The 23187-nt window shown below is 40.4% G+C and overlaps 3 protein-coding genes across 5 annotated transcripts; 2 read left to right on the top strand and 1 right to left on the bottom strand.

Annotated features, from left to right (window-relative positions):
* The first annotated feature begins 5557 nt into the window (after positions 1-5557).
* LOC143489390 (uncharacterized) lies at positions 5558-6987 on the top strand. Of its 2 annotated transcripts, none has more exons than XM_076988381.1 (4): positions 5558-5751; positions 5887-5927; positions 6100-6241; positions 6442-6987. In XM_076988381.1, exons 1-4 carry the CDS (start codon positions 5707-5709, stop codon positions 6541-6543), a joined length of 330 nt encoding a protein of 109 aa, XP_076844496.1. In that variant the 5' UTR covers positions 5558-5706; the 3' UTR covers positions 6544-6987. The 2 variants fall into 2 exon arrangements, with proteins under 2 accessions (XP_076844496.1, XP_076844497.1); XM_076988382.1 differs by having other exon boundaries at positions 5562-5751; positions 6115-6241.
* A 2419-nt stretch (positions 6988-9406) lies between these two features.
* Positions 9407-13403, bottom strand: LOC143489389 (uncharacterized). Of its 2 annotated transcripts, XM_076988380.1 has the most exons (5): positions 12920-13375; positions 10654-10708; positions 10364-10481; positions 9898-9970; positions 9407-9634 (listed from the first exon to the last, which is right to left on the bottom strand). In XM_076988380.1, the coding sequence occupies exons 1-4, from the start codon at positions 13214-13216 to the stop codon at positions 9922-9924; spliced, it is 519 nt and encodes a 172-aa protein (XP_076844495.1). In that variant the 5' UTR covers positions 13217-13375; the 3' UTR covers positions 9407-9634; positions 9898-9921. The 2 variants fall into 2 exon arrangements, with proteins under 2 accessions (XP_076844495.1, XP_076844494.1); XM_076988379.1 differs by lacking the exon at positions 9407-9634 and having other exon boundaries at positions 9659-9970; positions 12920-13403.
* Positions 13404-13920: 517 nt separating this feature from the next.
* LOC143489388 (uncharacterized) lies at positions 13921-19076 on the top strand. Its single transcript, XM_076988378.1, has 4 exons — positions 13921-14560; positions 14818-14872; positions 15944-16058; positions 17344-19076. The coding sequence occupies exons 1-4, from the start codon at positions 14264-14266 to the stop codon at positions 17420-17422; spliced, it is 546 nt and encodes a 181-aa protein (XP_076844493.1). The 5' UTR covers positions 13921-14263; the 3' UTR covers positions 17423-19076.
* Positions 19077-23187: the final 4111 nt, after the last annotated feature.

The raw sequence follows: 23187 nt of genomic DNA, 5'->3' as shown, positions 1-23187 counted from the left end.
AGAAGGAGGGGTGATGTCCTCAGGACCTTGAGATCACAGGAGCTCCAGTGTTAACAAAAACTTTTAGACCTTCAGTACCTTATATGTAGGTACCAGGCCAAACCAGCAGGTGGCAGCAGCACCAGCAACACGTGTTTAAACAACACATATCTTTTTCTTTCTTTCTTTCTTTCTTTCTTTCTTTCTTTCTTTCTCTGGTTTTCTCCATTGAGATCAAGCAAACATTTGGACAAACAATAACAAACAGCTGAAAGTCATAGCCTGCTTCTTAATTACCTAGCCCAATTCCTGGATTGTATAGCCATAAGGACGATTCTCACCTAATTCCAGATGAAATTCAGAGAGGACGACAAAACCACACCAACTTTTCATCATGCGAGAGTCTAACCACTGGGCATAGTTTTATATATATATATATATATATATATATATATATATATATATATATCAGTAGCGAACCGTGATCATTAAACCTGGGCCTGCAACCCCCCCCCCCCCAAAAAAATTTCCTTTCCTAATTAACTGCAATTAAAATTAATTAAAAATTAGACGATTAGACGACAGTACAGCTTTAAGTACAGACAGTACAGCTTTGTGAAACGCAATTCACAATAACATCTGTACTAGATAACTTCTTAAGCAAAATAAGGTTCCAACAAAATAAGGTTCACAGCTCCGTGTTCCTCGGGAGCGGAATATGTAAACTACGCGCACGAGGACATCAAAGGAATGAGGAACGAAACTAGCTAGCGGTGGTACGCTAACTACAGCTAGCATCGCCACAGTGGGCAGAAATTATCATACAGTTAAGCCCGCCCACTAAGAGGGAAGATATGATTGGTCAATTTTACTGTCATTTGAAACTGGTATTGTGCTGAATTATCACTGCCAGGCCCTCTGTAAACGAACAGCGGGCATCACAGTCCTGATAGGGGGAGACACAAGCTCACAGGCTTCCACTTAACCCCTCACCTTCCAACACAGATTGAATAGACACGGTTGAATAATTTATTTGCTTATATTTCTGTAATTGTTTAGATGTTGATTGTCAAACTGTAAGTAGATAAAATAAATTTGGATAAATTATATTATATATATTTATGTTTTAAGAATATTAAAACGGTTTAATATGACGGTTCCCCACTGAGATTTAATCTTCATCAATATTTGTACATACATATATTGTCACGGTACAGCTCCCGACCCCACCCCTCTGGGCGTGTGTTTATGTCGTCTGCGTCTAGTCGTCTGCGTCTGTGTATCTTCGTGGGTGTGGTTGTGTCCGAGTGTGATTATTAGTCTCACCTGTGGCTCGTCTCTCGTCATCACTTGGGGTTTATGTGGTTCATCTATTTAATGTGCGTTCACGCAGTGTCCCATGCTCGTCTTTGTCTGAGTCTCACACATGAGTGTGTTTGTGTTATATGTGCGCTGTCTGCGCTATCCGTTGTGTGTAGAAATAAACGTGATGTTGCTGTGTAGAGCTGGACTTCGTGCCTCGTCATTCCACCTGCACTCAGTGTTACAAATATATCTTCTCATCGCATACAATTCTTTATTAACTTTATAAATTAAGTGGCATTGTGATATTCTCGTCTTCCCCAGGCTCAGACATGCATTTCTTTTTAGTTAATAAGCAAGTGTTAAGCTAAATATTACGCAATGAAAATAATTTTTGTAACTTTTTTACATTTTCCTCCACTACATTGTTTACTTTTCATACACTACCATGTCTTTGTGAATGTTAAAATAAGTCCAAAATATGCATTCATTGTATACATGGTTAGTTAGCTACTAGTAAGCGATTGGCTAAGGCAGCGTTATGATAGCCAATCAGAGCCAGTGTTTTTACACGCGCCGAAGCACGCGAGTGACACGACACAAACGGAGAAGAGGCCGAAATGACATCAGGTGCAAGCCGAAGAAAACTAGAACTTTCAAGGCGAAATAAACATTATTTAAGAAAATACTTGAAGTTCCTGAATGTCTACCAGACTGGGTATTTGATTTATTTAATTAAGAATAGAGGTTTTATTGTTAAGTTTACTTCTGTTGTAAACAAACCAGTTGTCTCAGGTTGAGAGAATTTAATTTAATTTCATAGATGTAAATGCACTTTATATATGTAACTGCTTACTTTTGCTTTTTTTTTCCAAAGATTTAGGATTTTAAAGGATTTTATCCTGCACTGGTCTGTGGATGTGCAATAAATATCAAAAGTTAAACAATTTTCTGACAATTTTTCTTCAACTGACTGTGAAAACTGCTTAAAAAAAACTTAATTAATTGGCATATAACCTTTTTTTAACTGTAACGCAAATAGTTACTTTCCCTGGTAATGAGTTACTTTTATTATAGAGTAATTCAGTTACTAACTCAGTTACTTTTTTGAACAAGTAGTGAGTAACTATAACTAATTACTTTTTTAAAGTAACGTTCCCAACACTGAACGCGGCGCGTAACATTATTTGCCTGTTCTGTGTTTCCCCGTCATGTTTAGTTCCCTGTTCGAATATGCCCATTTATATTTCTTGTATGGACTGCCCTCCCGATATGACTTGCGCCTGTTATCACGACTCTGCTTTTGGAATTCCATTGAATAAATCTCGCTCTCCTCAGTGTTTGTGTCCGCCTCCCTGTCCTGCCTCGCGCAGAACGTTACATATAGTTGTTTGCTCACTGTCCATGATGTGAAATTCCATTGAGTAGCAGCATTTCTGGGCAACCTTGAACAGCCTGCAGACTCAAGAAAAGATGTCCTCTGTGGATTTGGAGAAAAATGTGGCAAACTGCACTGGGGTCAATTGCCTTACTTTGGCCTGCAGACCATTGAGGGCTGAGGCCACAACAGCAGGCCCATCGTATTTCTGTGCAACACGTTTTTTTTTCCCTACAATTGTAGTGCTGCATGCAGGGCCGGCGCCACGGGGGGGGGCGAATGGGGGCGTCGCCCCCTCAGGCGAGGTGTCCCGCCCCCTCAATGTAAATAATAAGACCCATTTATTTTACAGCAATCGCTACATGGCGTTACGTTCGCCACCCCGAAATTTCCTGACGCCCCCTCACTGTATATGTTCTGGCGCCGGCCCTGGCTGCATGTTTTCATTTAATACTTCAAAAACAGACTAAGCATCTCGCCCCTCAGAAACATAAAAAAAACAATAAAGAGCTCCTGAAATTTACCTGCACTATCAACATAGCGAACAATGACAGAAAGTTGGGCACGACAAGCAATATCAGTTGTTTCATCCTCCTGCCATCCAAAACAGGAGCAGCCCAGTGGCTGCAAGAGCGGATTTCAAGGCATTTGGACAGAGACATCCCAGAAAACACAGCTGATGACTGGAATCACAAGGCCAGGACAGAGTCATATTTATATGTTTCTACGAACTCCCTGTAATTCCCCATGTTGGATGATTCACTACTCTCATCACTAAATGATAGTCACATCAGTAAGGTAGTTTAGGAAGGCCCTGTTTTGATTGACTGTTTCATTAAGTTTTGCCACTTGAATGTAAGCACCTTCATAAATTGCATGTTCAACTCTGCCCAGGCAACTTAACATTGCCCATTGCCTGTCTTGGTTTCAAGAGGCATGGCCAACAGTACATTTTCTTTCTCACAGCACTGCCAGTGAGCCTGCTAACCTTGTCATACCAGGAGAGCTGAAAATACCTGTTTCCTTTCCCTAATTCTTCACCTAAGATTTGTATCTTAGGTGTTGATCTGCCCTGCTGTTTAATTCTGTTTCTCCTCGTAAGGAAGACAAATGGCTTTGCCATAGTCAGGTCAACAGTATTAGCATTGGTCTGCCATCGTGTGCACCTGGCTAGTTCACTCCGACCTTGTCTTGTCAACAGAATGAACGGTTGATTGAACGAACTAACGAAACGACATTTAACTCAAACAAGGAAATGTTTAAATTGTGTTAACAAGGAAATATTGAATGTGTTTTATTTACACAATGCAAATGGCCAAGTAATTTTACCAGGCAAATACCAAGAAATGGCTTTCGATTTGCTTTACAAAATCTACGATACGACAGAGCTCCCAATGAAGTGACGGTTTATATCATAAAATATGTAAATCAAAACGGGATTCAGCCTTTCGACTAATCCTCCACCATGCGCATGCACGGCGTCCAGGACAAATATTTTACATATAATCTTTTATACACAGCAAATTCGAAAGACACAAAATAACTCTATGGGAGTTAATTTCAACACTTTTAAAGTGTCTATATGGGTCCACACCCCAGGGTGTTATTTTAACACTTTTCAAAGTGTTGTAGTAATTACACTGCAATAGAGTTATTTTTAACTACTTAAAAGAGTTAAAATGTACCACTGTACAACACTACTCAGTGTTCAAACTTTTCAGCACCAGAGTCCAGTGTTATAAACTGACTACCTTACAGTGTCAATTTTTTCTCAACTGATTTATCATGCTGATATTGATTTGCATACTGCAGCTTTGGGTGTGCAATTAATTCAATTTAACTTGAAAAATAGAATCACATACTACATGTTTTATCATTTTTTTCTCAACATGTGCACCACATAAAATAAAACCATTAAAAATACAGAATGACATTCTCATATTTTCAACATATAACAATATGGCACTATGCAAGCTCTTTTATCATTCTCATTGAAGAACTACTTATCACAGAATCTGAAATATGTAAGCTGATGTAATGAATTGACCAGGCGGAGAGGGATCCAAATGCGGAAGTAGGTCGCTTTTATTTACATAAATCACACACACGGAGAATGACCAGTAGATCACTAGCATTAGCAGCGGTAACGTTCTCTTGGGGTGCTCGTGACGGTCCAAGGTCGTAACGGGAGAGCAGAATCCATAGGTACAGAAGGGCTAGGCAGGAGACGAGGTCTATGGAGCGAGCAAGGGTCAGAACACGGGGAATCAAACAGGAGATAGAAACGCTTGGTATGTGACATAAGTCAACAATACTTCGCGACTGAGACGTGCTGGGGAAGGTGTATAAGTGTGACTGAAAGGGGGCGTGGTAATGAGAGGCAGGTGAGGCTTAGGGAAGATCAGGTGGCATTCCTTATACTTACACTCTCAGAGTTATCGTACGTACACTCTCAGAGTTATTTTAAAGGAGAGCTTGTTTAACACTTTATTTTTACATTGTTTTTTTGGGAGTTGGGAGTAAAACCACAGAGATGAGACTCAGAGTTGGGTTAACTCGGGCAATAGTCAGATTGACTCTCTACTCTCAAATATTTCACCAACACCAAACATTTAACTCTGCTGATTTTGCTGTGTACGAAGGAATATGTGTTTAATAGGAAAACACAGTTTTGTTAAAGCATAGGCCTGCCTAACCTACATTTAAATAGTGCAAATGGCTGCTATTGTGTGCTTGGCAAGGTGGGGGAACTGGAGTGACTGGTTCACAACATTTGCTCTTTGGACATATCGGGTCCTGACCTAATGTAACTGATAACCGAAGTTCCAAATAAAATATCGCCTAAATCAACCGATATGACTGGATTTGTGGTCATTTGTGGTGTGCGTCACATAGCGCACTCTGGCGCAAACGGTGCTCTCCAGAACGGACGTTTGGTCGCGAGATCATGTTGCCGTAACAACCGCTTAGTTACAATCGAACTGCAACGATACATTTAAAAGCGCGTTGTGTTGTAACGTTCTCGGGTCGTTTCAAATGAGGTTACAATGTTTGGACAACCACGTGTGCAGAGAGAAAGTGAGAGAATAAAGGTAATTGATGGGGAGGGGGGTATGGGGGAGAACAGCATCTTTGTCGCTATTATTTTTACAGCTATATATGACTTACTAGCTATTTTTTGGATTATAACTAGAGATTTATTGGGCTCTTAACCTTCTGTGTGGTAGAAACAGAGGGACATATCCGACAGACTTGATGATCTTGAAAGGTGTGTTCACTTTGTTTAGTCAACATTAAGTTAACTATTCCTGTAACTCTGCTATAAGGGACTGAAGCTAAATAAGCAAGCTAACCTAACGCTAGCTATCTAAGCTAAATGGTTTAAGGATTTCCATGGTGAAGTCTTCATTGACTAAAAGCTCTGCAAAACATTGAACCAGTCTGTCCGATATCAGCTTCAAGAATAACTTGCAGAAGGCAGCGTTTGAAGCAGCAACCCAAACTGGTTCTGCAAAGACCATGATCCGTCATGAGCTGGCCCGACAGAGGGAGGCTGTTTTGGGTCACACTGCTCTCACACTGGTAGGTTGAGAGAATGATATAGCAAATCTTTTATTATTTTTTTTTATTTTGACGAATATGTAGTTGAAGCTGAAACATAATGTAACCTATTTCCCTCACTGCTTAGAGTAGGTAATGAGCCATACGTCCAGTGGAGCATTTTATTAGATTTCATCTGTTTGAACTGCCACACGTTTATTACCACTGTCATATCTCAACAGGTGCGCAGAGAGGCACTGCGTAAAACACTGGAGCAGGACACACGGCTGTATGATGTCGAGCTGAATCAGAGAGGCCTGGCTATTTACCAGCAGAGGATATAAATCACATTTAATGCACTCTTCCTCAGCATCTATTATATATTACACACAGTCTTTTGGAATTAGACCATCTAAAATTCAGAATACACTTAACATCAAGCACACCAATATATTATACAACAAAATAAAATGGATCTGTGCAGAAAACGTGATGAATGAAACATTGTGTGGACTTAATGTTTTAGAGTGCCTCTGCATGCAGCGTTTCTGTTGTGTGTTCACAGAAACAAGACTGTAGATTGTGTTAACAGTCGGTGAAGAAATGTTCAGAATCATTGCCTTAAGCTTTACATACTGGATAGTTTAGTCAGGATGTGTGAATCTTGGTGTCTTGGGTTTGTAATATCATACAAGCAATGCCCAACGATATAAAATTCTGTTACATACAATATGTTTATTAAAGGCACTTAATACAAATAAAACAAACATTGGCTGATCATGCACACATGGATGCATCATGGTCGATTGTCTTGCCTTCATATTTTGCCAGATTATATTGTGTTTAGAATGTTAGAAATTATATTGTTGTCATATTTCAGTATCATTCCACCACTGTACAATAGCAGCAACATAAATTGTTAGACTAGTAATTGTAATGGAAAAAAACACCCATGAATTTATCTGATAGATATAAATGCCTACATATCTCCATAAAAGATCTGAGACCAAGTAACTGGAATGTTTTGGAGTTCATCAAGTGCTTTGTTCCAGAAACCGGCTGTGTGGGACAAGGTTCTGGCTCAGGTGGAACTGCTAGTGATATAGATCTGTTTCCCCAGAGCAGCAACGAAAACTAAATCCACGACTGCCAATAACATTACAAAGAGGTGGTATGTAATTCCTGAAAAGGACAGAACAAGAAGATTCCCAGGGGGTAACTCAAGTAAATAAAACTAGAGGATATACTGTTCTGGACAGAGATGGAGTAACTCAAGTAAATACAACTAGAGGATATACTGTTCTGGACAGAGATGGAGTAACTCAAGTAAATAAAACTAGAGGATATACTGTTCTGGACAGAGATGGAGTAACTCAAGTAAATAAAACTAGAGGATATACTGTTCTGGACAGAGATGGAGTAACTCAAGTAAATAAAACTAGAGGATATACTGTTCTGGACAGAGATGGAGTAACTCAAGTAAATAAAACTAGAGGATATACTGTTCTGGACAGAGATGGAGTAACTCAAGTAAATAAAACTAGAGGATATACTGTTCTGGACAGAGATGGAGTAACTCAAGTAAATAAAACTAGAGGATATACTGTTCTGGACAGAGATGGAGTAACTCAAGCAAATACAACTAGAGGATATACTGTTCTGGACAGAGATGGAGTAACTCAAGTAAATACAACTAGAGGATATACTGTTCTGGACAGAGATGGAGTAACTCAAGTAAATAAAACTAGAGGATATACTGTTCTGGACAGAGATGGAGTAACTCAAGTAAATAAAACTAGAGGATATACTGTTCTGGACAGAGATGGAGTAACTCAAGTAAATAAAACTAGAGGATATACTGTTCTGGACAGAGATGGAGTAACTCAAGTAAATAAAACTAGAGGATATACTGTTCTGGACAGAGATGGAGTAACTCAAGTAAATAAAACTAGAGGATATACTGTTCTGGACAGAGATGGAGTAACTCAAGTAAATACAACTAGAGGATATACTGTTCTGGACAGAGATGGAGTAACTCAAGTAAATACAACTAGAGGATATACTGTTCTGGACAGAGATGGAGTAACTCAAGTAAATAAAAGGGCAGTCATGGCCTGGTGGTAGGGAACTGGTCTTGTGACCGGAGGGTCGTGGGTTCGATTCCCAGACCTGAGGCCATGACTGAGGTGCCCTTGAGCAAGGCACCTAACCCCAACTACTCCCCGGGCGCCGGGCTAGGGCTGCCCACCGCTCTGGGCACGTGTGATCCACAGCCCCCTAGTAATCACAAGTGTGTGTGTTCTGACTGCACAGATGGGTTAAAAGCGGAGGACAAATTTCGATTGGGGTGTAAAAAATCACAATTGACAAAATATGGCACATTTTAAAACTAGATGATATACTGTTCTGGACAGAGATGGAGTAACTCAAGTAACTCAAGTAAATGAAGCTAGAGGATATACTGTATACTGGACAGAGTGAGCATTTCAGGTGAAGAGCAGAATACTGTATATAGTTATTGTTCCACATCTGCAACTCTTTCCCTTCTCCTTTTGCATTTCGCATCGCATTCTTACCTTTAAAAAAATTCAAAGGGCTGTCAATATACTGTAGTGTATTTTGAAAAAGAAAATTAGAAATGATGCTAAGATAGTCTTTGACAAAGACTGACAAAGTGGTGGCAGAGACTTTAGGTGGAGTTCTCGTCAGTGGTGCTGTGTGTGTACACAGTTTAAATGCTCTCAATATCTACATGTGTACACTTACAACAGTACCAAATGTGTTTGAATGAGTCCAGATGGCCTTTGGAACCAATTTTTTACAGATATACGATACATCTCCAGTTTGCCCAGTTAAACAAACTTTACAAAGCAGATTAATGGACGTCACATACTTTGTTTGAAAAACTAGATGAACAGGACACGCGTAAATAAATAAATTACCAGACTAGGCTGTTGTCATAGGAGACAATTTAGAACCACTGAACCTTTTAAAATTTGTGAATTTTTTTTTTTAATTTTTTCATCTAATGTCTTTTTCTCTTTATCTGCAGCCTGCACTAGATATATTACAGTGTCAGATCTTAAGTGGAAAGCCTTATTTCCATATAAAATGGACGGAAGGATAGATTCTTGCCCCATTCTATTTCCTGCAGTGCTATTTAATCGAAGATAACACCCATGGCCTACATGAATAGAACAACACATCTCACAGCTATGCTCTGGTTTTATTCAACATCTCAGCTTTCATTAAACATGGTCAATATTGTATTGTATGACCTGTATGGAAGCAAAGTAGTCACCTAGTACCAAAGGACCTAAGATTGTGGTCACCTAGTATACTAAAGGACCTAAGATTGTGGTCACCTAGTATACTAAAGGACCTAAGAGTCACATTTTCCTGAGTGGATCAAAGGGCACCCCACCTAGACCAGTCCTAGAAAAATGAGAAATAGTGCACTTCAGTAAAAAACAAACTTTATTTATTAATTTATTTTATATTTAAAGATACTAATTTCCTTTGTATATTTGTTACATTTTTACATTAATTTGAAGTTCATTGGGATTCATAGGCATATGATTCACATGTTTACTTATTCAAACTAAGCATTAGAAAAAAAACAGCATTTAATGTAGTTTTTTATGAACAGCATCAGATCAGAATATGTTACTAGAAAAGTTATAAACAAATATGCTAACACTTTTCTCCTGAGATTATCCTCTTCATTTCGCTGCACTGCCCTGAGCAGTCTCTTTCTCCTTGCACAAATTCCTGCAGACACAACAGAACATTCATTTTATTGTTTTTTAACTTGTAAATGTATTCTAATGCTTAAATAGTTTTTTTTCCGTTTACCATATACCTATACCATTTTATACTTGATATGTATGACACTATGTTTAAACAGCTTCATTTTCTTAAAGACAGCAACACATTTGTTAGCGGACTGAACTGCAAGAAAATGTCTTCCTCTACAGTCATAGCACTCACAATAAATAATCCACTGTTTCTTAAAGAATGAAGGAAATGTGGAAATATAAAGTTAACATAGTTAATCTTAACTTAATTTACCCAGAGATTTCAAATAAACACACAATCCTATTAAATTGGTCTCGTTAATTATAGCTGCAGTCAATTAACACACTAATTGCGTGTTGGCCTCACCTTCCTTCCACTTGCTGCTGATCCACAAATTTACAGATCTGTAGATCTCTGTCTAGAATCTGCTTCTGCACACCCTTAATCTCCTCTTGAGCTTTCTGTTCTTCAGCTTGATGATCCTCTGGGAGGAGGTGCAGGAAGGAGAGACAGAAAAAGGATTGAGATAGAGAGAGACAGTTTGGAGTGGGTTGAAGTAAATGTGATGGATGTTTACAGTGCACTCAGTTAAGCTTAAAACACAACGGAGCCATGAATAAGACCTCAGTGATGAAGGACGGATAAACGGATCTTACGTTTTAGCTTTTCAAGTGCCTCCGTCACTTCTGTTTTCTTCTTCTCTGAGTCTGCCTAAGAAAAACCAAGAAAGTTGGGGGTGTAAACAAATAAATAGTAAATGTGACACACACGAAGGAGTCTTTGTTTTTCTCAGTTTCAGCTCCCAGCAAGCCTAAATCAAGCAGTCATTTACAATAAATCCTTAACCCCAATCAGCTCGGACTCGACCTGTGGTCCCCATACTTACACTTGCAAGACTGCAGTCCCAAGGTCTATTTAAATCGGTCTATTCAAACCCCTACAGCCCCAGCAGACTATATGAATACTGCCAGTACTATGAGGCAGAATAAACACCTACAAAAGGTCTCATCAGAAACAGCTGCCCAGATGTCTAGATGCAGACCTAAAATCCAAAGGTGGCAGTAGCAGGAAATAAAATCCCCGAGGTGAGAATGAAAGTTTATGAAATTACCCTATTGTAGGTAATGTAAGGTTTATTTTACATCACATTGCAAAAAGCTACATTGCACTGCCTGCACTACAGCTCTTGATAACCCCTCCCACATTACTAACCCCTCCCAAAGGACCGAATACAGAGGCCTCTGTTTGGTAGAAGATGACTACTGTGGAGTTTTGTTTCAGCCCCAGTGTTTATTTCACTTTGGCACAATTTTGTCTCTCATGGAATGTGAGACTCCCTTTCGTTCTAGTTAAACAGTCAATGACTTTGGATGACTGGATGGATCACTCGTTCTGTAGATTAGATAGCCCACACAGGCTATGTGTGAAATAGACCAGGAATATGCAAATATTAAGAAAATTCAGAGCTGCCTATATGCAAAATGCATGAAACATAAAGAGGAAAGAGTATGACTGCCCTTCTACTCGTGTGTTAACATGCTTGTGTGTTACTTTACAGCATTTTGCATTTACTTTGGTCCACAGCGGTTTACACATATTGGTGGGACGGTATGTGTGACATTCATGGTTTTAGCAGCTTGCATTAGCAGCTCTGCCATGGGAGATACAGGAACTGAGCAGCTCTGATGTTGAGACACATTAGGGTTTGTATCAGGCATTAAGATGCATAAATAATGAACTGGAGTCTACAGCTCACTGCTTTTACAACAGAAGACAAAATATCTCAAACAACTAACTGACACAAAAGTGTCAACAAGACAAGCCGTGTAACTTGGCAATTTAATAAAAACACTGGGTTTTAATACAAACAGTGATGCCATCAATGTGTGTCGATCAGTCCGATTAAACCAAACGGGCTGGGGATGCAGGTGGTTGTGATTGGCTGCAGTGATGACATTTATATGCCCATTACACTCCAACCAACCAATCAACCATCTTCATGCTAAACTAAGGTAGAGGATATCATAGTTCTTATTTATTTATTTATTTATATTTTTGTTGTAGAAGCTACATTTATGTGTTGTGATATATCTTTATAGACTTCAGCAATATAATCCAGACATGATTACACAGCACCAAATAGCCTATGCTGCCATCTTGACACACTTGCCTCACATTTCATTCAGCTATTATTTAGGCTCAAATAGACTTGGTGGTGTGGCGTCACACACTATAATTCATATAACAGGCAGAAGATCTTTGCACATTTCTTTTGTCCCGAACCATTCTCTAACGGCTTTCCACAAGGACTTGATATATGCAGCCTGAGGCATGATATAAGGAGATGGAACACACCTGGAGTAAATCCTCAGAGACACAAGTCAATCCATGTTATGACATCACTGTGATGTCATTGTGGTGACTACATGTGTGATATAGTATGTATGTACACAGTAGTATATTGTAGCTCACGTGATCCTGAAAGCCCATGTAGATAAAATCAGTAAAACCATTTGTTATGTTCTTCTGGGTGTCTATGCATTTATTTTTGCAGTATGTAGACTTGAGTATAATGTGCAAGACATATATTTGTAAGACTTTAGGCATGGAGTTTCACACACCAATTGTGTTTATAATTAACTGACAGAATTCCTTAATCTGTAGAAACGAATTATTCATATCAATGTATTTACCACATCTGAGTACTGTTTCAGGTCCAGAATATTTTTTGTATTAAGTTTAATAGTGTCTACATTTAACCACAATACTTAAAATGTTTCTCTAAAGCAAAATGCAGATTCTCACTGGTATCACACCTACTAGAAAAAAATCCAACATGGTTTTTGCTGTGCACACTAACCACAATGAAACGAGCCAAAGCAAATTTTAGCATTTTAGTTTCAATACATTTGTGTTCCATACCTTCTCCTTCTGACAGGTAGCCATACCGCTGTCAGAGTCTCCTTTGGCCTTCATCAGTTCTTCCTTCTTCTTCACCAGTGTGTCCCTCTCCTTGGTCAGAGGGGTCAGTTCATCGTTCATCTGCTGAATCTTCAACTTGGCACTCACTATTTCCTCCTCCTTCATTTTCACTTGGTCGCTAACCGATGTAATTTGGACTTTCATTCTGCGTATTCTAAACTCCTGCTGTACGGCCTGGTAAGCCACAGAGATCAGCACACACATGGCCAGGAAGATCAACGCCATGAACGCCCTCATCTTGAAGAATAAAGGTCCCACAGAAAATAAAGAGATTGAGGACAAAGTACAGCTGGATGAAGTCTGTTTCCTTCTTTCCCTGGACAGGGAGAGTTCACATAACGACAGCTCTGTTGCAGCAGGTGACTCGGACTACACGTCTTCCCTACCCCCCACCTCGGTTCTTGTCTTACCTGTCAAACAGGAAATGTAGGTGTGACAAGAAAAGTGAGAGGCTATAGTGAGTGAGGGAAAAAAACAACACACAACGATATTTTTTATGACAAAGCCTTGGAACATTCCTTTCATCATCTTTGCCCTTCCTCTGCCCACACGTTCCAGTTTGCTCCAATAGGCTAATGGATGCGTGCATATGATTGTGTATGCACACGCCCCGAGCAAACAGATAAAGTTGGCTCAGCACGGATAGGTTTGGCCACGTTGAAAAATTCAAAAGGGAAGTGTGTGTGGGGGGATATGCTCTAGTTATTTGAGTGTTCCAACCGGTCTGTGATATCATCTCCTATAATGCTGAGATGTGTAGCAAAATAAAGTTTAAACGAATAACAGAATTAATGCAAAATGATTCTTGTTCAGTACATGTCCATAGAATCCTTGATTCTTGCACTGTCACGAGGGCCTCGTGCGCGAGGGCCTCGGACTTCTGGAATTCTTTAATGGGCGCGCGCTGGGCGGGGCCTGCAGCAGGTGCGTCTGGTTTTCACGCAGCCCTCACGTCTTTCTACTTTTCTTCGTTTCCAAGGCGAGACACTGAGAGCGCGATCAGTATTTTGGATTACACAGAGGAAACTTTTTTGAAAAAAAAAAAAAAATCTTTTGTACTTACGGTTTATAGTTTTTAGAAACTTCTACAGAGAGAACGCACATTCCAGAATAAACAACAAGCAATGCTGAATGGAAGAAACCTGTTTTTTCATTAATTATCGGAGAGATCATATAAAATGCAGCAGTGGGTTCAGGATTAAAGTTCAGTAACCGGTAACCAAGATTTTAAAAACATACCGCACACGTTCAGGCGGAATTAGGAATTAGCATTTCTTCGCGACCATGAAGTGCCAGGCTCTGTTATTGACTGTAATAGTGGTGTGCAGCTTGGGCATTGTAGGATATCTTCACACCAGGAAGAAGGAGGAAGCGCAAATGAGCAAGCTCATCTCTTTCCAGAATGTAAAGCACCGAGTGACCAAGGACGTAATGCAAGAGTATCAGTCTCATTTAGTGGAATCAACTTCTCTGCTTGACAAAACCAAGAAACTGGTCGAAAACCTCAAATCTGAAGTCAGGGGAGCCCAAGAAGCTGCAGATGGTCTAAAGAAGGAGCTGGACGTTTGCAACAGTGACCTGGTGAGGGACTCAACGTGTTCGATAAATGGTACTTATCCGTAGTGGTGTAGATTTTAACATTTAAAAAGATCTAAAAGAGAAACAATAGACTTAAGTCTTGCATCTTTGTGGAAGGCCAACACACTGTCGAAGGTGAGAAGGTAGAAGGGTTAGATGTGGTGTGTATGGATGGTAATAACCATGAAACTGTATGGAGGGTTGTTGTAACAGTGTCATTGTGATATGCTGTAGTCTTACTGTTCCGTTTCCTGCATCAGAAACGCATCAAGGATGAAGCTGATACCATAGACGCTCAGAAGACCAGTGTAAACAGTGAGTGCCAGTCACAATCCACAGAACCATAATGCGGTGTGATGAAGATTAAAGGACTGGCCCTGATCCCAGATCACATTACACGCACTGATTTTGGAGCCTTAATAAATTCAAGATACACTTCTCAACAAATAAAATGACTGAGGGTGGGACATACGTTTTAAGGTGCATCACTTTAGTGTTAAAGAAACACCAACCTCTAGCGGTTAAATAGGAGAATATTTTGCACTGCACTGAAAGCATACTAAATATTCTCTGCAATGAGCTACCTTAATTTTAATGTGAAAGTGCTTGACCCAAGGCTTTACTAGCTAACTTGGTCAGTCACCTGTCCAGGATAAGCCTCAGTAGTTCTGCGTCCGACTTCCAGCTAGCTACATAGGTTCACATTATATGTATGTGTGTGTGTGTGTGTGTGTGTGTGTGTGTGTGTGTGTGTGTGTGTGTGTATGTGTGTGTATATATATTGATTTATTTTTATTTATTTATTTACAAGTTTTTACAATGATAATTGTTGTTTTATCACGTTTCTTGTCGTTTACGTTTGTGCAACACAGAACATCCCGTCATGTTTTATTAACCACGTAGGCGGAGTTGGGGATGACGTAATGGCGCGTGGACAGTATCGTAGTGACTGGCTGTGTAAATACAGATATGTAAACTGTAATGCAGTTTACATATGCAGTTCCTGTTTTTTCAAACAGGTTTTCTTATATGCTGATATATTTCTAACACACACACAGAGACACGTGTGTGTGTATTCAGTTTATTTGAATTGATGAGAAAATGGGGGAAATCGACTTTTTAAATTTGAACGTGGGGAACATTGCCCCCGTGTGGTGGATTAAAGCAACATAACGTTTCCTATTATTTGGAGTATATATGGAGTAAATATATGTAGTATATAGTATATACTAAAGGAATGTTCTAAGTTGGAATATTAAATTTCGTTTTTTTTTTGTGTGTGTCACGTTACGTAGGCCTATATGTTACATCAGACCAAACTGCAGTTCCATCAATGTGTTAACCACCCTTTGCCCTTCTTTGACGCTCGCTAAATTCCATCTTCAGGTGAGCTTGAGACAAAGAAGGCCACCTTGCAGGGACAGCTGGCCGAACTGAACAAGGAAGTTGAGCAACACAGTAAAGTGTGTCAGTACATCAACAAGACACAGGAAGAGGGCAGGTGAGGAAGGAGCAGGAGACGCTGTGTGTGTGTGTGTGTGTGTGTGTGTGTGTGTGTGTGTGTGTGTGTGTGTGTGTGTGTGTGTGTGTGTGATATGTTACTGGTTATGTTGGACATTGTGCTGGTTTGTAATGCTTAGCATGCGATCTACACAGCCCTTCTAGTCTATCTTATAAAAAGACTTTTCTTTTTCCTGGGTTGACTTCTTTAATTGTAGATTAAATATTATAGGTGACTAAGGGCGTACTCACACTAGGCTCTGTGATCCGGGCCCGGGCACGGTTGCCTGCCGAAGCACGGTTCGTTTGGCTAGTGTGAGCGCTCCAACCGTGCCCGGGCCCGGATCAGTTAACCGTGCTCGGGCCCGCTTTGAAGAGGTGGGCCAGGGCACGATTCATGTGGACTCGGGTGGACACGGTTCGCTTCTAGTGTGAGCGCTATCCGTGCCCGGGCCCGCTTGGTGCCTCGTCTGATTGGTTCATTTCGCTGGAACTCAAACATGACATCAGTGATGCGACGCTCACGTTAAACAGTCATAGCGGCAAAGCGATTAGCAGACAATCGTTGTGGTAAATTATCGATAAATCTGTGCTTGCACCGTGTTTCTGCACTCCCAAAACGACTCCAAAAATACAATAAAAAGAGAATCGTGAACTCTATAGTGTTGTGCGAGCGCGCTTTTATTCCAAATAAAGCGCCGTTGTGGTGACGTAAGCGTGCTCGGGCCGGGTTGATGAAGGCAGTGTGAGTGCAGGCTGGAGGGGGAGTGGGGAGGGGGGATAACCGGGCCCCAGCACGGAACCAGCAAACCGTGCCTAGTGTGAGTACGCCCTAACTTTGCTTCTGTGCACCATGCATGAAGAACTGCTAATAAGCTAATAAGAACTTAATTTCCCACTTATGGGATCAATAAAGTTTATTCTATTCTATTATAATTCTATCCTAATCCAGAGCAAACAAATCACACATTTTATTGAAGGTTCAAGGTGACTGTGTGAATGACAATAGTCTCATTGAACCGTCAATAATGTGTGATTTGTTTGCTCTACAATAATTTGTGATTTGCTCTTGATGCAGAACGTTTCTACTTAAGTGCCCCTTTCCCCATTAAAGCTTCATTCCTTAGTGCATTTTTGCACGTGCACAATTAAAATGACGTTTCTTGCACACACAAGATTCCAATCTGCACGCGTCCCTTCTGTTGATGGGCCTTAACCACAATCTTCTACAGTTTTCACGCTAAAGCATCGTTTTGAAACTTGCAAACGTTGTGTTTGTCCAACAGGAAGCTGTGCGGCATCGTGGAGGAGGTTCCTAAAAAAGAGGAGAAGAAAGAGGAGGCCAAACCGGAGGCCCCTAAATAGTAGCGTAGAGACGTAGCTGCAGAGTCTCGTGTGGCACGGGCCCGCAGCTGGGACACCAGAGCAGAGAACGCTGTGGCCAAGCTCAGGATGAAACCCCCCACTGCAGGTCTCTTCTTCCCAGTTATTTGGAGACAGAGTCTTCTAGAAAGGGGTTTTTTATTTTTATTTTTTTTAGCACTTGAATCTCGTTCATGTTGTTGCTAGTATGGGACACATTTTCAGATTTGCGAGTTGCCTATTTTTAATTGTTTTATTGCCATTTCACCAGCTCACTTTTAGAGACAGCTTTTTGCATTTGAGGGAATATTTGCTGAATGCATGAGGTGGTTTATCCTCACAAGAAATCAAAGTAGGAGGATTAAGAGGTTTGTAGTTGGCAACCATGGTGTAATGCCATTCCTGCATAGTATACTATAAATCAAAACTGTTGGCCAGTATATTACCTTAAAATAACTTTTGCCACTGACAAACAAGCCAGTGAACCGTTTGCCATACTGAAAATGTCTGTCTAGCTAACCATGTCCAGAAGTTGATTATTTTTTGAAAATGAAATGCATTTAGAAGAATGTCTGCAAACCCTAACGTGACTGAGCTTGGAATGCGATTGTTGAGTAAACCTCTGTGTTCCTGCTGAAGGCCTAATACTATATTATAGTAATACTAATAATACTATAATACCTAATAATATAATACTTGGATTCACTCCTGTTAAATGTTTTGTTTTTTAATTAATTCAATTTTACTGTTTTGCAACCATTGGGATGAAAGCATCCTCCCATGTCATCTTCCTTTGTTTTCTTGGGGACCTGTTTAATGACTCTTAGTTCATTTAAGAGAGAAAAAAACATGGCAGGTATTGGTGTTGTATCTCTCTCTATCTCTCATATCTCATTTTTTTTACTGAAGTATTTTTGTTTGTGTGTTTTAGTGGGTGTGGTGTGTATTTGTGGTAATACACAGTATGCTTTGAATCTACAAGCTTCCTGTCCTGTAGCGGTTATGCATTATACAACACTGTGTGCATCCTTGCCTCTCTTGTACCATCGTCATTCCCCATAGTTACCTTGTACCTGTTGTGGACTTTCCTCCGGCTCTTTTTGCTCTGTGGTATATGCATAAAGGCTCATTTTTATTGGCCAATCGAAAGTTCCTCTGTCACTCAATCATTCATCAGTACCGTGCTAATGCTGACCAATCGGATGCAGAGCTGTTATAAAAGCAAAACAGAATCAACTAAAAGTGTAAACATCTCCAATTTAAGGTTAGCAAGTAATACAAATATGTGAAACTCAGAAAAGGTGTTTTGTGTATACAATGAATGTTTTGTGATGAGAGATATTCCAGAGACGACATTTTTGTAAAAAATACTAAATAAACTGTTCTTATAATGAACTGTTCTGAGTTAGGATCACTTTCACTTATCAGAATGAAGTTAAAAATGAGTTACAGTGTAATGTCTGGTTATCCCCTGCTTGTTTTTGTACTCATCTATATTTTCATTGCTCATGTTTTAAAACGTGCTTTATACCAGTGATTTTGCCTCTTGCCAATGACTACATGAAATGGACAATCTATAAAAGCGTGAAGACCATGTTATATGCTTTATGAATGTTTTGTATTAAAGAGTTTAAAACTGCAATAAAGCTGACTACCTCTAAACCCTCCTGTACTGAAGGTGCGTGATGTTTCAGTATCCAGCCAGTTCTCTTCCCTCTGTATGTCTCATGCCTGGGTTCAGTTGCCCCCCTCTACCACTCCCAGTGCTGCCCCAGGCTAGGAAGAGCATGTCATTAGTGCCCTCCGTTCTGCTCCAGCTCACTCTGAAGGTCACTTGTTCCATTAGGGCACGAGAGACCAGCCGCAGGGGAGAATACAATTAATGAACATCTGAACTTTTCCCTGAAAGTCTTTTGCAACATGATGCAGTTTTCAGCAGAGGCCCAGATGTCAATATTTAGATTTTTGGAACATGTGCTTGATAAATGTTCATGGTTATTTATTTTTTAACTGCAACACTTTCCCCCATCAAGGTTAATTAACACTGGAACGAGCTACATTTGCAGCATTTCAGATATGTTATTAATCACAAACTAAATGCAGTATTACTGGAGACATTGTTTTAGTGGCTAAATAGTACAGATTATCAACACTGCCTTTGACAAATATGTAACTTTTGTAAAGCTTCTGACTATGAGTTGATTGGACATTTTAACAATGAGCTATACTTTTTTATTGTTAATGGAATGCATTATAGTCTGGGAGAAAGATACTGTAAAAAGTGTCCATTCCCTTTAAAATTGTCGATTAGTGCCTGTCATTTAGGTTTATCCAGTGTAGCAAAGTTAAGGAGATCAGTGTTGTGGTCTTCAATAACTGAACAACTTCACTACTCCACAACAAATTGCATTCAACATTTACCATCATTTAACAATATTTCAGCATATCAATAGTTTGGTGTTAATTATTTTTTGCTTAATTGAAATACATTAAATGATATTTGAAAGAACAAAGTACAAACACGTTGTTAATCTAAGAGGCAAAATACCTACATGTTATGAATAGGGCAGAGGAACGATTCTTTCAGGGACTTAATGGCTTTATTTTAGATTTGATTGAAATTACTGCTTTTCATAAGGGGTATTTAGGCAGTGCTGCAAAGTTCAAATCTGAATTTAAAATGTAAATTTTGCATGTCTCTCTAAAAAACACTTTCGGTTTACAGGAAACTAGACCACATAACTTCATAGGAAATAACTCCAGAACTCTGGCGCTTCATAACTGCAAATGTATACTCGGTCTTTCCCTGCATGAGTATAGTTCCAGCATCTGAGACTGAACTCCCTTCACTTTGTTCTGAGTGGTGTAGAGCAATCGTTGTGGAGATTTAAAATAGCTTATCAGCAGTACGAATTGTGGCAAACGTAGCTACCTGACACCCACGTTAGGAAATGCGTGGAACAAATCTGATGATTAGGATATTGATGGGGATTTTACGTGTGCAGTAACTGACCCACATGTTGTCCTGTCAGTGCATGAGTGTGAAATCACATCTATTGATCAGCCTAATGTTGGAGGATGAGCCTTCAGGCACAGTGATCAATACATTTCTAATTAACCCCTCACATAAGTGGCGCACACACCCTGCCAGAGACATGTATATATATGCTTGTCTGAATGATGTTTCTACTCACTTATAGCACTTTGATGATGCCATGCACTACACACACTAGCCATAATGTCCGGGTGCATGCGTTCACATCACCTTATACATTCAGTGGATTAGAGGACATTCTTTCTTGAACTGCAGTCCATACATAGGCTGTTTGTCTTCCACAAGGTATCATCTCAGCATGGTAAGTTTGAGTTTTCCTTGCGTGATGAATAACTGCATTATTGCAACATTGGTCTGACTTCTATTTGTGTTTAAACCCAGCTGGTTGCGCTTTGTAATGGCTGTTAACAGACGCTCTGCTGTTTTATTGTGGAAGACATTATTCTCGTTCCCAATATTCCTACGATACCTTTCGTCCTCCTCCTCCTCCTCACTTCCTGTTTCTCACCCTTCATTTCCCTTGGCCTCGTGATTCTCTCCTAATGTTCCACTCATCCCAGAACTGTATGGCATTCATTTACCGTCACATCTCTTCCTCCAGGTACTGAGCTTATGCCGTGATGAGCCAGGGGCTGTATGATATGTTTGATATTCGGTTGTTTTCCTCATATCACATCAACTAAATATCAGACATATTCCTACAGAGCCTGGCACAGCTCAGCCCTCCTTTACGCTGGAAGATCTGGCAGCTTCGTCTTTATCGTTTCTTTTATTCTTTTCTTGTGTTGGGTGAAGATATGACAAGGCAAGGATCAAACTACAGCTGTACTAATAAACGTCCTGACACCATCACATCTGTTTGTAGGCATAGCCATTCTTGATTATGTGCAAGTTGTTGATGTTTGTTAAATGTATTCTTTAATATTCTGTTCAGTAAATAAAAAAAATGTTTTAGGATGCTGTTTTTAAGAAACATTTGCAAAATAGGTTGTTTTGTATTTTCTTTTTGCCTTCTGCTGTGCACAGATTGATATGCAAATATACACATAATCACACATAGGCTCACCCAGTCCAGCCAGACACCACAACACCATGTCTTCATAATAACTAAAAATAAAATAAAATTATGGTAGAAAAGGAGAAAACATCTTTTTTATTTGTAAATCTGTTAGGGTTTTCATACCAGAAACCACAACATCACACACTCTTCACAGGGGGCGTGAGGTATACACATCTTTTCATAAGTCCATCCATCCATCCATTGTGATCTGCTTTATCCGGGTTTGGGTCGCGGGGGCAGTAGTCTAATCAAAGAGGCCCAGGTTTCCCTCTCCCCAGCTACCTTTTCTAGCTCTTATGGGGGGATACCGAGGCGTTCCCAGGACAGCTGAAAAATATAATCTCTCCAGCGTGTTCTTGGTCTTCCACGGAGTCTCCTCCCAGTTGGACATACCTGGAGCACCTCACCAGGGAGGCGCACAGGTGGCATCTGGACCAGATGCCTGAACCACCTCACCTGGCTCCTCTCTATGTGGATGAGCAGCGACTCTACTCCGAGTCTCTCCCAGGTGACCGTACTCCGTACCTTATCTCGGCCTGATGATGCCAACAGGACCACATCATCCACAAAAAGGTGACGCGGAATCCTGAGGCCACCAAACCAAACCCCCTCCACCACTTGGCTACACGGAGAAATTCTGTCCATAAAAGTTATGGTTCCAACTCCCATCAGGAACCAGTCTGACTTACCTTTCATAAGTGTGTCACTGAATTAAGCCCCTGACAACTCAAGTGAGGTTTGGTGTCTGAGACACGTACTCCTCCAAATTCCATTTTAAACCACATACTCTTTAATGCCAGACCCACGCTGGCCTCCCTGGGGACTGAGGCTGTTCTCAGTCACACTGCTGATGTCTGCTCAGTGTCAACAGCTCCGTTTGGGCTTCACACAATACACCAACAGTGTTAATCTCCATGTATTCACTCACTGCACGCACTCTGTGCAACTGACCACTTCCTAACCCATAAAATCCATATTGGCCTCCCCAGTGACCAATGCTGCACCAAGCCCCATGGACACAGTTCATTAACGTGTACTTAGTGGCTCCAACTCCATATGGACTTTTCCCTTCTGTTTCAGCAAGCATTCCTCAACACAACAAAGTCCCACTCTGCAGTGACTAAGGCCTCAATGTGCTCTTACCTGAACTCTTAATATGTGAGTGTTGTCAGTTCACCCATGCGCCCTGGAACCGGCCAGACACTGTGCAGCAGCTATTCCCCACCTACAACCACAAGTCCCAGTTATCACCTCCATTGAAAATGAGGTAATACAAGACTGCATGTGTGTCAGATATTCAAACCACTACATTTTTATATTGGCCCAGGGGCCTAATGAGTAAGCTAAAGGTGACAGTGGCAAAAACATCTCTTCGGGCAGAACCCATACCTGTGAGGACAAGACAAAAGATGGACGCTATCATGGGGTGTTTCCATCAAGTCACTCTCTGATTAACTCTATGATTTTGACTGTGTGAGCATGTTTCTATTTTATATATATATATACATGGCCGGAGTGGGCCACTTTTTCAGCCCGGGGGTTTCATCCCCAAATCCGGCCTAAAATTATTTTTCCATCCCAATCGGCCCAAACTAGAGATTGACATGAGCCGGCCCATCGGGAATCCTCCCGAATCTCCCGATTAGCCACTCC

This window comes from Brachyhypopomus gauderio, unplaced genomic scaffold (genome assembly GCF_052324685.1).
Source record: "Brachyhypopomus gauderio isolate BG-103 unplaced genomic scaffold, BGAUD_0.2 sc62, whole genome shotgun sequence".
In the NCBI taxonomy this organism is placed as follows: Eukaryota; Metazoa; Chordata; class Actinopteri; order Gymnotiformes; family Hypopomidae; genus Brachyhypopomus; species Brachyhypopomus gauderio.
This window is presented reverse-complemented; position numbering and strand designations above follow the sequence as displayed.